Consider the following 11664-nt stretch of genomic DNA (forward strand, 5'->3'; position numbering starts at 1 on the left):
ATGCATTAATCCACTGTTTCTCCCATCCAAGTATTCACCCATCCATACGTTAATTTACCCATTCTACCAATCATCCATGAAGTCATCTATGAATTGTTTATCCGTATTACCATTCATTCTATCCATCAGTTCACCCACCCTTCCTCCCAGTCATCCATCATTCATTCACCCGTAAGTTCATTGATCAGCTATACTTTCACTTATACTACCATGCATTTATGCAACTGTTCTTCCATCAGCCTTTCTTTCATCATTTAATTTATTTTGTTTACACATGCATCAATCTATTTAGACAATCCTTCTACATCATATGCTTCACATATTTCACAGGCCTTTTTCATCCATCCATGCAATTATACTGTAATGAGCTTTATATATAAACATAAACTGGAATTGAGTACAATTAAATAACCTCAAAGTGTGAAACACTGATCATATTCACACTAAACTAAGGGATGTGTCTTAAAACAAGAGAGTATTTGCTCCATTGATCTCTACACACGGGCCTCTCCAGCGTCCAGGAGCTCCGACAGTGACGCTATGATTACCTGTGTGACTAAATCTGGGCTCTGAGTCGAACAGACAACCCAACCTCTGCATGCTGATGGCCTTTTCTCCGTCCGCACAGTTCATCACTCTGCCGCCAGTGACACTCTGTCACCGCGCGGCTCCTGCTGACCGTCGGCGTGGTGCCCCTGAAACTGCCTTCCATTAATCACAGTTAGACGACACGCAGGGAGCCGCCGCATTGGACGAGAAATGAAAGCGGCTGGAGGTCAATCCTGCAGGCAGCAGCAGGTTTGCTGCAGGTGTTGAAGCTGCTGATGTTTTAGAAATAAACTGAAGCGATGACTCTTCCCTGTATGCAAGCAGATCAATGGTGCAATATGGACGATTATACCCCAAAAGAATCTTCCTATACAGATGATTAGAAGAGGAACAGCTATAAAATGCTGATTAAATCCCCCAGGTAACTAACTCTGATATAGCCAGCAGGAAGCCCATAAACACATGCTCACAGTGGGTCTAGAAATGTAAAGGCCAAAGAAAGCGTGCAAAGACATTTTGGGCTTTGTCTATTTACCCTCCGATTTTGGTCTCCACCAACTCCTGAGGGAAACGCCTGTGACTTCAGGTGTGAAATGCTGCGCTGTGTTCTCCTGCTGTTGGCTAACCGTGTCTGTGTGCCATTTTGGTGCCAAGCAGGCCGGGCCCGGTGGGCTCAAAGAACTTTTTCAACTCACTATGTTGGTAGTGAACAAAAAAACAGTTGCATCATGACGTTGTTTCAAAGATCTTCACATAACAACTGTTGCTGATATGTCTGTCTCCATTAAAAACATTTTGCGAGTGTGTTACATTAATAAAATCAAAGAGCTCGTGTATTTATTTTCTGTCCAGTCATGATTATCGTTTAACTTTTTCAATAAAAGGAGGAGTTCTCTCCTCTGTGTCCATGGCAGGTTAATCTCAGTGAAAACACAGAATTGTTTGCAGCTTTAAGCAGTGCTGGCCTAAAGGTTATACAAAAAGTGGTATTACAAGTGTGTGACCTGCTTAGTGCAGCCGGAGTCACACAGAGAAACACTGCTGCAGAACCACGAAGCGACTCACAAAGCTCTCATTTGTAGCTCAAGCTGACTACACTTTAGTTACACTATTTAGTTTCATGCAACGTAACAGCCGATCCACTTTTAAATATCGATAGGTAATCATTCTGAAATGATTTTGACAATTGCTTAATTGGCGTCACTGTTTCGGAGTATGGTCTGCAAATTCTGATGACTCGACTAACAATATTCCTGTTTGTGTTCTTCCGTTAACGCCAGATTAGATCAATTAATGGTCTCTCCAATCACATCCTCTTAACAAATTGTGCTATGGCAAATGGAAATGCTGAAAAATCAAATGAAACATTTCGTCTAAACGTTGTCAAAATAATGTTTAGTATGAATCCCAGGTTGGAAACTTAATAATTGCTATATACAGTATATTATATTGTGTGGCTTATAGGAAAACCCAACCAATATTAGTGAACATGAGCTTCTGTCTGTTTTTTGGAGGGTTGGGAGAGTGAGAACTTTGGATTTTCTCAGATCATCATGAATTTTGAAAGGGGGCATAGTTGCCATTTTGTGTCAACACTGCAGTTGCGTGTGTGCTGAGCCTTTTCCTTTTATCTCACTCCAGTACAGCAACAGTTCTAGGCGAGAGGTAATTAAATAGTTAAATTAATTAAATAGTTCCTAGAAGATCCATTGCAGATTACTAAAGCTTGGTCATAAAATGTAATCATCAGAGCTGTATGTTGTTTAAGGTCCCCGCTGCACCCAGTGCGTTTAAACAAGGTGAGGCACAAAGAAGCGTTTGTTATTGAGCCCTCATTCACTCCCCCCCCCCCCCCCTTTGTTTAGTGACGGAGGGAATTACCCACATGGTAATTGAGTCCAGTAAAACCAATCAGGTGAAAAAGCATTAAACTGATAGCAAGAACCGCTTCTTGAAAGCGCAGTGAAGTAAATTATTCATAATTGTGGACGGCAGAGAGAAGCAGCTCTAATGTTTTTTCTCCGTTTGAGAAGTCTATTTGCCTGTTTGTACTTTTGGTCTGTGGATTATTTAGAAGAGTTTGAGCTTTTAGCCTGAACAAAGGGAAATTGTAATGCTACAATGATGAGGAAGTTTCAACATTGGGGTACAGGCTGACTTATAAGCCTACCAACCAGGCTTGTTCACCTTATATATTGTGCTCATAGAACAACATAAAAAAAACGAAGTTTAATAGTGAAAATGTCACATAAAAAAATCAAAGCATTATTACGGTAACGGACAAAAACCGTAATTTTTATTGGGTTCTTTACAGAATCTTGAGGGTTATTGGTTAACATGCACAATTACTAGTATACAAAATAGCAGTGGTGCACCTTTTATCAAGTTCCCCCTCTCAAATTTGGGGTTTCTGGCCTGTGCCGATTACCACTTGCCTTTCAGCGCTGAAGCCTGTTGGTCCCAAAAAGAGACACCAACAACCGCTTATCCATCATCTCTACTTTCAGAAATGACCACAGGGTTTCATTGCAGACATTGTTGCAAACCAAAACCAATGTCCGAGATGGAGGATTGACCAATCTCAATCATCGCTGAGACACGTCGTTCCTATTTCACACGGGGGATGCAATGTTTTAGTTTTTCACAGCCCTATTTTCGGACTCCTCGTCTGCTGGCTCCTGTGGCAGGTGACCCCTCTGGTGTTTCTTGAAGTCGCTGCAGTGCATGAACCCTTTCCCGCAGACCACGCAGAAATACGGCTTTTCTCCCGTGTGCACCCGCCTGTGCAGCTTGAGGCCGACGGACTGCGTGAACCTCCTGCCGCAGATGTTGCAGCCGTACCTCTTCTCCCCCGAGTGGATCACCATGTGTATATTCAGATTGCTGGGGTTGCTGAACTTCTTATCGCACTGCTCGCAGGCGTACGGCTTCACCCCCGTGTGGACGCTCATGTGGTACTTCAGGTTGACCGTGCAGCGGAAGCTCTTGCCGCACACGTGGCAGACGGGCTGCTGGCCCCGCTTCTTCCCCGTGTGGATCCTCATGTGGTTCTGCAGCGCGCTGGCGTGGCCGCAGCGCTTGCCGCAGGTCTCGCACACGTACGGCTTCTCCCCCGTGTGGGTCAGCATGTGGTGCTTCAGGGCGCTCCGGTGGCTGCAGCCCTTGCCGCAGACCTCGCAGGCGAAGAGCTTCTCCCCGCTGTGCTTGCTCAGGTGGCTCCGGAGGACGCTGGCGTCGCTGGAGCCGAGGCCGAGCACGTCGCAGCAGTTGTCCCGCAGGCCGTGGGTCACCCGGTGGGCGGTGAGGGACGACGACGAGAAGAAGCTCTCGCCGCACACTTCGCAGACGAAGTCTCGGTCCCCCGAGTGCAGGTTCTCGTGGTCGGCCAAGCTCTCCCTGCACTCGAAGGCTTCTGGGCAGAGCGAGCAGACAAAGGTCTTCTTCAAGGCGCCGCACCGGTGCCGCTGCAGCTCCAGCGCTCCGTCGAACTGAGTCTCGCAGAGCGCGCACGTGCGGCCGCTGGGTTTCTTCAGGCTGTGGCGGCGCACGTGTCTGGCCAAGGTGTACTTGTAGGCAAACTCGATCCCGCAGTCGGAGCACTCGTAGGGCTTCTCTCCGGTGTGGCGTCTGGAGTGCGCGACAAGCCCCTGTTTCTCGGAAAAACTCTTGCCGCACTCGGAGCAGAGGTGTGGTTTGGTGTGGGTCAGTTGGTGTCGGTCCAGCATGCACTTCAGAGCAAAGGTTTTGTCACAAGACGGACACTTCAACGGCTCCGTGGTCTTCTTCTTTGTAATCTGGGACGTGGCAGTGGAGCTGCACGTTTCCTCCTGGACGCCAACTTCTTCGTTCAAATGGGAGTTACTTTCCTGTGTGGCTGCATCCGCCAAAACAAAGAAGAAGCTCTATTAGGGGACTTTGTGGCAGGGACACACTAAAAGATCAACACGGCTGCTCAAATTCAATAAATGAACATAGAACTCATACTTTGTCTTACGCGTGAACAAAAGAAGTTAGTTAGAAACTATTGGCAAGAAAACTTGTTTATCAAATTACAAAATCTTCACTAACTTGCATTTGTTAATGTTAATAACTACAAGAGATTATTCAAAGCTAGTGCAATTTAAAGAAAAAAATAATTGCAACAACTTTAAAAACGATCACCTGGATTGTTTAATACTTTAGCACCCTGGACTGCATTTAAAATGATAATTTATTTTTATTTTTTAAATATTATGAAGATGTTCTAACGCAGGACGTCTTTCTCCTGCCGGTTTGTAAAGAAGGGGTAGTTACCAGGTGTGATCACTGATCCTGAGTCAGCTGCTGGTTCATCAATATGTTTCTCTTCTGAAAAAGAGAAAAACATTAGTCAGGGAATCATCTTGTGTTATGCTCATTGCTTACTACACGGTTCCAAACACAGGACAAACTGACCATGGTGTCAATACCTTTGTAATATATGTGGTCATTCTGGTTTTTTGCTTCTTGTTTGGGTCCTTCCTCAAGTTTCTTTTTCTTCTGACGAGAGCTACCGGATGCAGATTCTGTCATTTAACAACAACATATAACCCGGTTAAGGAAAATAAGGCAAATAAAAGCATCTCCGTAGTCACTCGAGCCTTCAAACTGACGTACGACCACTTGGCGAAGACACTCTCCTCTCTTTCGGCTTTAGTCTCGCCCGTTTGGTCCGGCCATTCGGCCCGTCCCTTTGTTGTGCAGCAGGACCACCCCCGGCAACAGACACTGTCAACATCGCCAGGATCTTTTGTACTGCCCCTTTGGTCCATGATTCCATGATGGATGCAAACTGGTCCTGCAAAGTCGTTGGGAGGAAAGAGAGTAGCAATGAGATGTTAATTTATACGCAATGGTAATTTAACAATTTTGGGGTAAATTAAAAGTTATCTGCACGATCCAACAAATAATTGTTTAGCAATTGTGTAAAAGGAAAAAAAGGGTTTCCAGTCTGTCAGCTGTGAGAAAATGCTATTTCTCTAACTTGCATAATGTCTAAGGGTGGAAAAACATTAAACTGCCTGATTGAAACAAAATCTAAATCACATGTTTTTAAGCTAAGCGGAGGAAGTAAATTTGAGCAAAGGTTTGTTGATGCACTTTATCAAGCGCTGCTATGGGCGAAAGAATATTTAATATAATACAATATTCAATTCAACACAATGTCTGAAGCTGTAAGTCCGCGTCAACGTCACATGACAAACCGTTTAAAGGTGCCGTTACATATCAAACAGCCAGAAAAACGGGATTTTAAAAGTAACATTAAGTGGAACCTTGACGGCTTCATTGAAGGAGCGACTCTCCTCGGTCGGAGTCACTTCGCTCTCATCTTCTTCCCTCTTCAGGCCGGAGCCCGGAGCCGGGGCGGAGCGCCGCCGAGCGGCCATGGCGGCGGCCGAGGCCGAGCGCTCCTCCAGGAGTCCGCCGAGCTCCGTCAGCGCCGCTCGCACCTCAGTCCGCATCAGAGCCAACAGTTGACCCTCTAAAGCCTCCAGGCCCAACATGTTTGGGAGTTATTTCGCTGTTGTGATTGAGTTTTTCAATAAGGCATGTCTTTCTTTTCTTCGAAGGTTTCGGTCGTGTTTTGGTTCCGCTTTTTTCTTCTTCGTGGGCAGCTTTGCGGCAAAGTGCCAAGGCTTCCGCCCCCTGGAGGAGCTCTTTGAGGGTCGCTCCCTAACATGTGATTTCACCCATTCATGAAAGAAAATGATTTTGGAATCGAATGCTATCACGGATCTACTTTGACCATGCTACTTAATGTAACTATGTTTAACTACCACTGACGAAGCACACTTATGCAAACGTCTAAATGTACCTATTTACTTGATCTATTTCTTAAAATAATTAGATTCTAATAATTCAATAATATGCCATTAGAGTTGATGATAGTGTTTATGATTGGTTTGGTCTATTTTCAAAGCCTTTGCCGGTTTGTGGGGGAAGCTGTCTTAATGCTTCAAACCCTAACTCATGGAAAGGGGTTGTATCCTATATTATTCATTGTGTAGACAAATTCCCAAAAAGATGGAAACCAACCAACAGTGATAGTTCATTTTTCCATTTCTCATGTCTGTGGCACTAAATATTTAAAAGACCTAACAAATACAAAGTTTGATTTGGAATCTAGGTTCACTGTGTGGTAAAAAAAAAAGCTGCACACTGCAGGGTTTAGCTAAAGTTGCTCAAACAGAAATGAACAGTTCATTTGTTGAGAACTATTTTCAGGAGTAGAATCTGAATACACTTCTCATCATTTCCTGTGTGAAACCAACATAAACCGAGATTTTTACAAAGCCTAAACAACTACTTTAGTACTACTGATCCTAAATGAGGTTTTAGACACGTTTTGTTGTGACGACCATTGACACGGATGAAATCATTAAGGAGGTATCACCCAGAAAAAAGAAGTTGTCGTTCTTCGCTGTTAAAAAAGGGTATTACTTGGCCAATGGCTTTAGGTCCTTTTAAATATTTGACTGATTTGCTCACCAGATTGTATTCAAACGTCTTCTAAAATGAACTAACTGTATTGTGGTGCAGGCCCTTGCTCATTCAGTGACGTGATGCTGCTTCCATACAGTTTTCTTTGTGTATCCTGAATGCCAGGAAATAGAGGGCTGAGAATGTCACATAATATAATTAAGTGAGCAGGTGATTGAGTTTAGTTTATTTTGTATAGTTACTTATTGTTTGCTGTGGTCTCTATATATTGTTTGCTGTGATTTTCTTAGTTGTTGCTGTGGTTTTGCGTTATTGAATATAGCTGTCAATTTGTATTTCTTTCCCTCTCACGATTAATTGACACACCTGCACCTAATTAGCTCGGATTGGCCAGCTGGAAGATCCCTCCCAATAAAAGGAGGTGAGATCTCTTTCCAGAAAAAACGGATAGGCGTGCTGCACGAGAAGCAGCGGCTCGGACGGCTGGACGTGTGTCCCCCGGAGTCACTGGCTGGATCCCCTGTGCCCTGCTGGAGCCGTTTCCTGGAATCCCCAAGGGCAACGTCCGCTACTCCCTAATGGAAGGTGCCCGGTCCGGCAGCTGACGGCGGAACAATATTGGGGAGACGCGTAGTGAAGGAGCAGAGTGGCGCCCCGGAAACCCTGGTCCCCGGACTCCTTCATGTAGAACGGACTCATTGAAATCACGTGAGAGTGATCCATTCGGTGCCTGGGACTGAGGAAAACCCGGATCAAATCACACTCTGGACTGAACCTTAACAGGTTCTTTTACGCTGGATCGAATCATCCCTCGGGTTTTATCGTCTCCTGGCTCTTTACTTGATGTGTTTTAAAATTCTTAAACTTATCTTAAATAGAAATAAATTATTGTTTTGATACGTATATAATCTGTCTGGTCGTTTTCTCGCTGTGTTGGTGTGGCCCGGGAATCGAGTTCTATTTAAAAGTAGCCCGCTTCTTTACGGACAAAGAAGAGAAAAGGGGGGGGTTACAAGAACAACACATTTCTCTCCTTTAAAAATCAGGCTTTATGACTTGACATATTGTCGTTTAATGCTTCATTTTCCTAACTTCCTCCTTCTCAGTTTTGGGATGATAATGGAAATTTCCAAGACAGACTCTTCCCAGAAGAAGAAACAAGCTCATCGCAGTTCCCCAAATGGCCATCAGATGTCCCTCGTGCTTTACTTTTATGTACAAATCCAAGAGCCTGGGGAGCAAAGGGTTTACTTCTGTTAACACGCAGCTCTGACTCAAATAAAGAATACAGCATTAGCAACATAATCTAATTCTTAGTCTTTCCAACACAAATCATCCAATGTTTTGTGTACATATATGATGGATATTTTGACTGTTCAGGCTGCTTTTTTTCTTCAATTGTCCATGTGTCAGCCTGCATGGGAACTCACCCCCTCGTCTTCGTCTAGCTCTCCTCCCTCTATCCTTTATAACTCCTGCTCTCCAGACCTCCCCAGGGGCCATCCCATGCACATCCGGACTCTAGAGGCTCGCCAGATGTGGACTATTCTCCTGAACGTTGAAGCTGCAGAGTCTGCGTGAAGCCACATACCTGGCATGCTGATCAGATCTGGTTGTGGCCTTTGGAGACTGAGGATCCAGATCTATAGTCCGGCAAAAGGGGACTTGGAATCTGCAGCTGAAGAAATCCTGGAGTATGAGACCGAACCGAGCTCTGCGGCTTTCCTTTTTGTTGTTGGGACTGTGCCAGGCCTACCGTGCCCGCCCACCAGGTGGTCCCTACACCACACAGGAGGCAGGTGAGGTCCCCGTGTCCCAGCTGAGGATGCTCTCGCTGGGACTGGCTCACCTGCTGCAGGGGTTGGTGGAGAACGTAGGGCAGCTGGAGCGGCGGGGAGAGCTGGTGGCAGCGGAGCTGGACGAGGCTGCGGAGAGTCTGGAGAGCCTCCGCAAGCAGAGTTCACAGGCCGGACGGACTCACAGGCAGGTGAGGGTGGATTTCAAGATCCTAACCCAAACTGTTTGATTGATTTGATGAAACAATAATGTTTATGGCTTCATAATCCCGGGAAAAATGAGTGAAACTGTTGGTTTAAATAATGATGTACCCACTGATGTGACCGAAGCTCCTTAAACGTTTCATAGTGCACTGATTTCCACACATCTTTTAATGATTCAGCTGCAAAGATATAGATTGAGGATCTCAAAATTGTGTTGTTTATTTAAACAACTGTATAAAATGAATCCTATTTTGCACCATCAGTGAGACTTTCACGCTGCAGCTGACTTGAATGCTGTTCTGGACGGAGGGACTACTTTGGGAAGGAGTAAAAATGAGCGGAGAGAAATGCAATATACAGATAGTGTGAAAACCAGTGTTCTGTTCTGGAGGTGAGGAAGGATTTGCAGATCCTGACTGCCAGGGGGGACCGGCTGTGGAGGGCAGCCACAGATCTACAGGAGGAGCTGGCGCATCTAGAGAGGGAGCGGGAAGCCATGCAGCGCCGCATGAACCGGATCATCCAGAAAGTGAAGAGCCGGACCGAGCCGAGGTCAGTGAAGGTGAGCACAAGATAAATAATGGCCGAAACCAAACAACTGGTAATTGAAACCACAAAAAGTTCATATAAAGACCTTACTGTTGTTGTCTCTGGGTTTTATTACACAGTGTAAACTGAGCACTTTGTGGAAATGATTTGTCTCTGCTCACCTTTTGACCTTTTCATTGTCTTGCAGGCCATCATGGACCAACAGGCCCAAAGGCTCGCCAGTCTTACCTCAGAGGTCTCAGCCCGAGACAGAATGATTGACAGGCGCCTGCGGCACATCAACCAGCTGGAGAAACGAGTACGTTGAGGTTTGAAGCTTATTATAATCTGACTAAATGACTATAAAGCATTACTTTGAATTTGTAATATCATATAATTATTATAATATAGATTTTGCTTTGTGAGGAACCTGGTGGTAGTTTTTTCACAGTCAAATAATGATGCATTAAATAATTTCCCGTTTGTCTGTGTGCGTGTTTCTTGTAGGTGGCAAAGAGCCTCCCCGCAGCACGGAGGGCGGATCTGGACCGATGAGCACAGCTGGATCAACACAGCCTCTCTGCCCGCAACCCGCCGTGAGAAGGACTCCGTAAAGCTGACAAAACAACCTGCTCTGCAACGAGCTCTGCTCTGTGTTGCTCTTCAACTCAAAAGAAAACCACATAATAGGCTGTTAATAAAGCTGTTGTCAGTGAATCGTCCTGGATAAAAAACACCTGTTGGTCCAAAATAAATTTAAAAAAAATGTTCCTGCTCCTGAGTTGTCGTGTTAAGACTCCGACTTCCCCAATGTTGTGGTTGACGATGGTGACGATATACGTGAAGTAAGAGAACAAAACAGACAGACAAAACACTTTTGCAAACCGATTGCATAACTATTACACACACACACACACACACACGCACAAATTTCTCCTTGTTGCAGTCTTTCTCCTCGTGTGGGTGATAAGGGTTTAGAGGGAAAGTTATATGTTTAGTTTCAGAGAACAAAGCTTTGCATTCATTATCCAACACATCTTAAGTTGCTCAACATTTAGTTATTTGTAATAGCAAGTTGAATCTTGTAAGACTGAGCTGGTATCCGATGGCCTTGAGTCACCTTCCTGACGTCCAACTCGCAGGCAGCCTGTCCCCTCTGGTGTTCTCAAAACAACTCGAACATTGTCCCATTTACTAGAAAGAACTGGGGAGTGTGGGGAAGGAGCAAGTAACAGAGCATGGGAAAGAGAGGTATTGTTAGGAGAAAATAACAAAAGAATGTGCAATAAAAATCAGGAACAAGAACAACAAATGGTTTTAAGTGAGCCATGTAAAGTTAACCCATTAGGATAGTATACAGAAATGTTTATATAACACGAACACTGATCGGAGTCCCTATGAACATGTGTTTGAACGAGGGAGCTAATGAGAAGCGTGGAGAGAGAGGCCGGTGGGAACATTGTTGTTCCTCCGATGTGTCGGCACAGCTGTGAACAGGCAGGGCGGATCCACCGTCTCTCTCTTGTTGCAGTGCACTCTCTTTAGGCCCTCCCAGTATGCAGCATGTGTCTTTTAAGCTCAGTTTGCATTCCACTGAGCAGAAGTGATAGGAGGACAAAGGTAGAGGAAGCAGGAGAGAGAAACATTCAGTGGGACAATGAGCATGAAAATACATATTCATCAGGAGATGTTACAATCACGTTTTTTTTTGTTCCTCATATTCCCGCTAATGGTTCAATCTTTGAACTGAAATGAGAAATGAACAGTCAAAAACATGACAAATAAACCGCCACTGATCATGTGATCACACGGACCCTTGTTCACATTACTCCAGGAAGAAGCACTTCCGCCCAATACATGAATCTGCATCGGTGAACGTTTGTTAAGTCGGTCCGCAGTGTTTCCGAGCACCAGGTTCTCTCATTTTACTGCAGTAGAGTCAGCAGTCTGTCCGCTGAGTCCCGCTGCGGCCTCTCCAATGCCCTCCGTCCATCCATCGGGCCCAGCAGTACGCCCTGGGTCGCCTGGGCGCCGGACGGGGAGCTCTCCCCCACCCAATGGAGCTTTGTCTGCTGGTCAAAGAGGACAGTACAGCCAGATCTGGGGTCTGCGCGTGGCAGGCCAGCCA

General features: G+C 45.3%; 2 protein-coding genes across 4 annotated transcripts; one reads left to right on the plus strand and one right to left on the minus strand.

Moving 5' to 3' along the window:
- Window positions 1-2818: 2818 nt before the first annotated feature.
- LOC119226968 (oocyte zinc finger protein XlCOF6-like) lies at window positions 2819-6419 on the minus strand. Of its 2 annotated transcripts, none has more exons than XM_037485381.2 (5): window positions 5841-6419; window positions 5185-5365; window positions 4998-5093; window positions 4843-4896; window positions 2819-4423 (listed from the first exon to the last, which is right to left on the minus strand). In XM_037485381.2, exons 1-5 carry the CDS (start codon window positions 6069-6071, stop codon window positions 3183-3185), a joined length of 1803 nt encoding a protein of 600 aa, XP_037341278.2. In that variant the 5' UTR covers window positions 6072-6419; the 3' UTR covers window positions 2819-3182. The 2 variants fall into 2 exon arrangements, with proteins under 2 accessions (XP_037341278.2, XP_037341279.2); XM_037485382.2 differs by having other exon boundaries at window positions 5188-5365; window positions 5841-6407.
- A 1838-nt stretch (window positions 6420-8257) lies between these two features.
- LOC119226969 (uncharacterized) lies at window positions 8258-10304 on the plus strand. 2 transcript variants are annotated; one of them, XM_037485385.2, is made up of 4 exons: window positions 8258-8995; window positions 9400-9560; window positions 9745-9855; window positions 10044-10064. In XM_037485385.2, exons 1-3 carry the CDS (start codon window positions 8705-8707, stop codon window positions 9812-9814), a joined length of 522 nt encoding a protein of 173 aa, XP_037341282.2. In that variant the 5' UTR covers window positions 8258-8704; the 3' UTR covers window positions 9815-9855; window positions 10044-10064. The 2 variants fall into 2 exon arrangements, with proteins under 2 accessions (XP_037341282.2, XP_037341281.2); XM_037485384.2 differs by having other exon boundaries at window positions 8496-8995; window positions 9400-9570; window positions 10044-10304.
- The last annotated feature ends 1360 nt before the right edge of the window (window positions 10305-11664 follow it).

The sequence above is a fragment of the Pungitius pungitius genome, chromosome 18 (genome assembly GCF_949316345.1).
Source record: "Pungitius pungitius chromosome 18, fPunPun2.1, whole genome shotgun sequence".
Classification (NCBI taxonomy): Eukaryota; Metazoa; Chordata; class Actinopteri; order Perciformes; family Gasterosteidae; genus Pungitius; species Pungitius pungitius.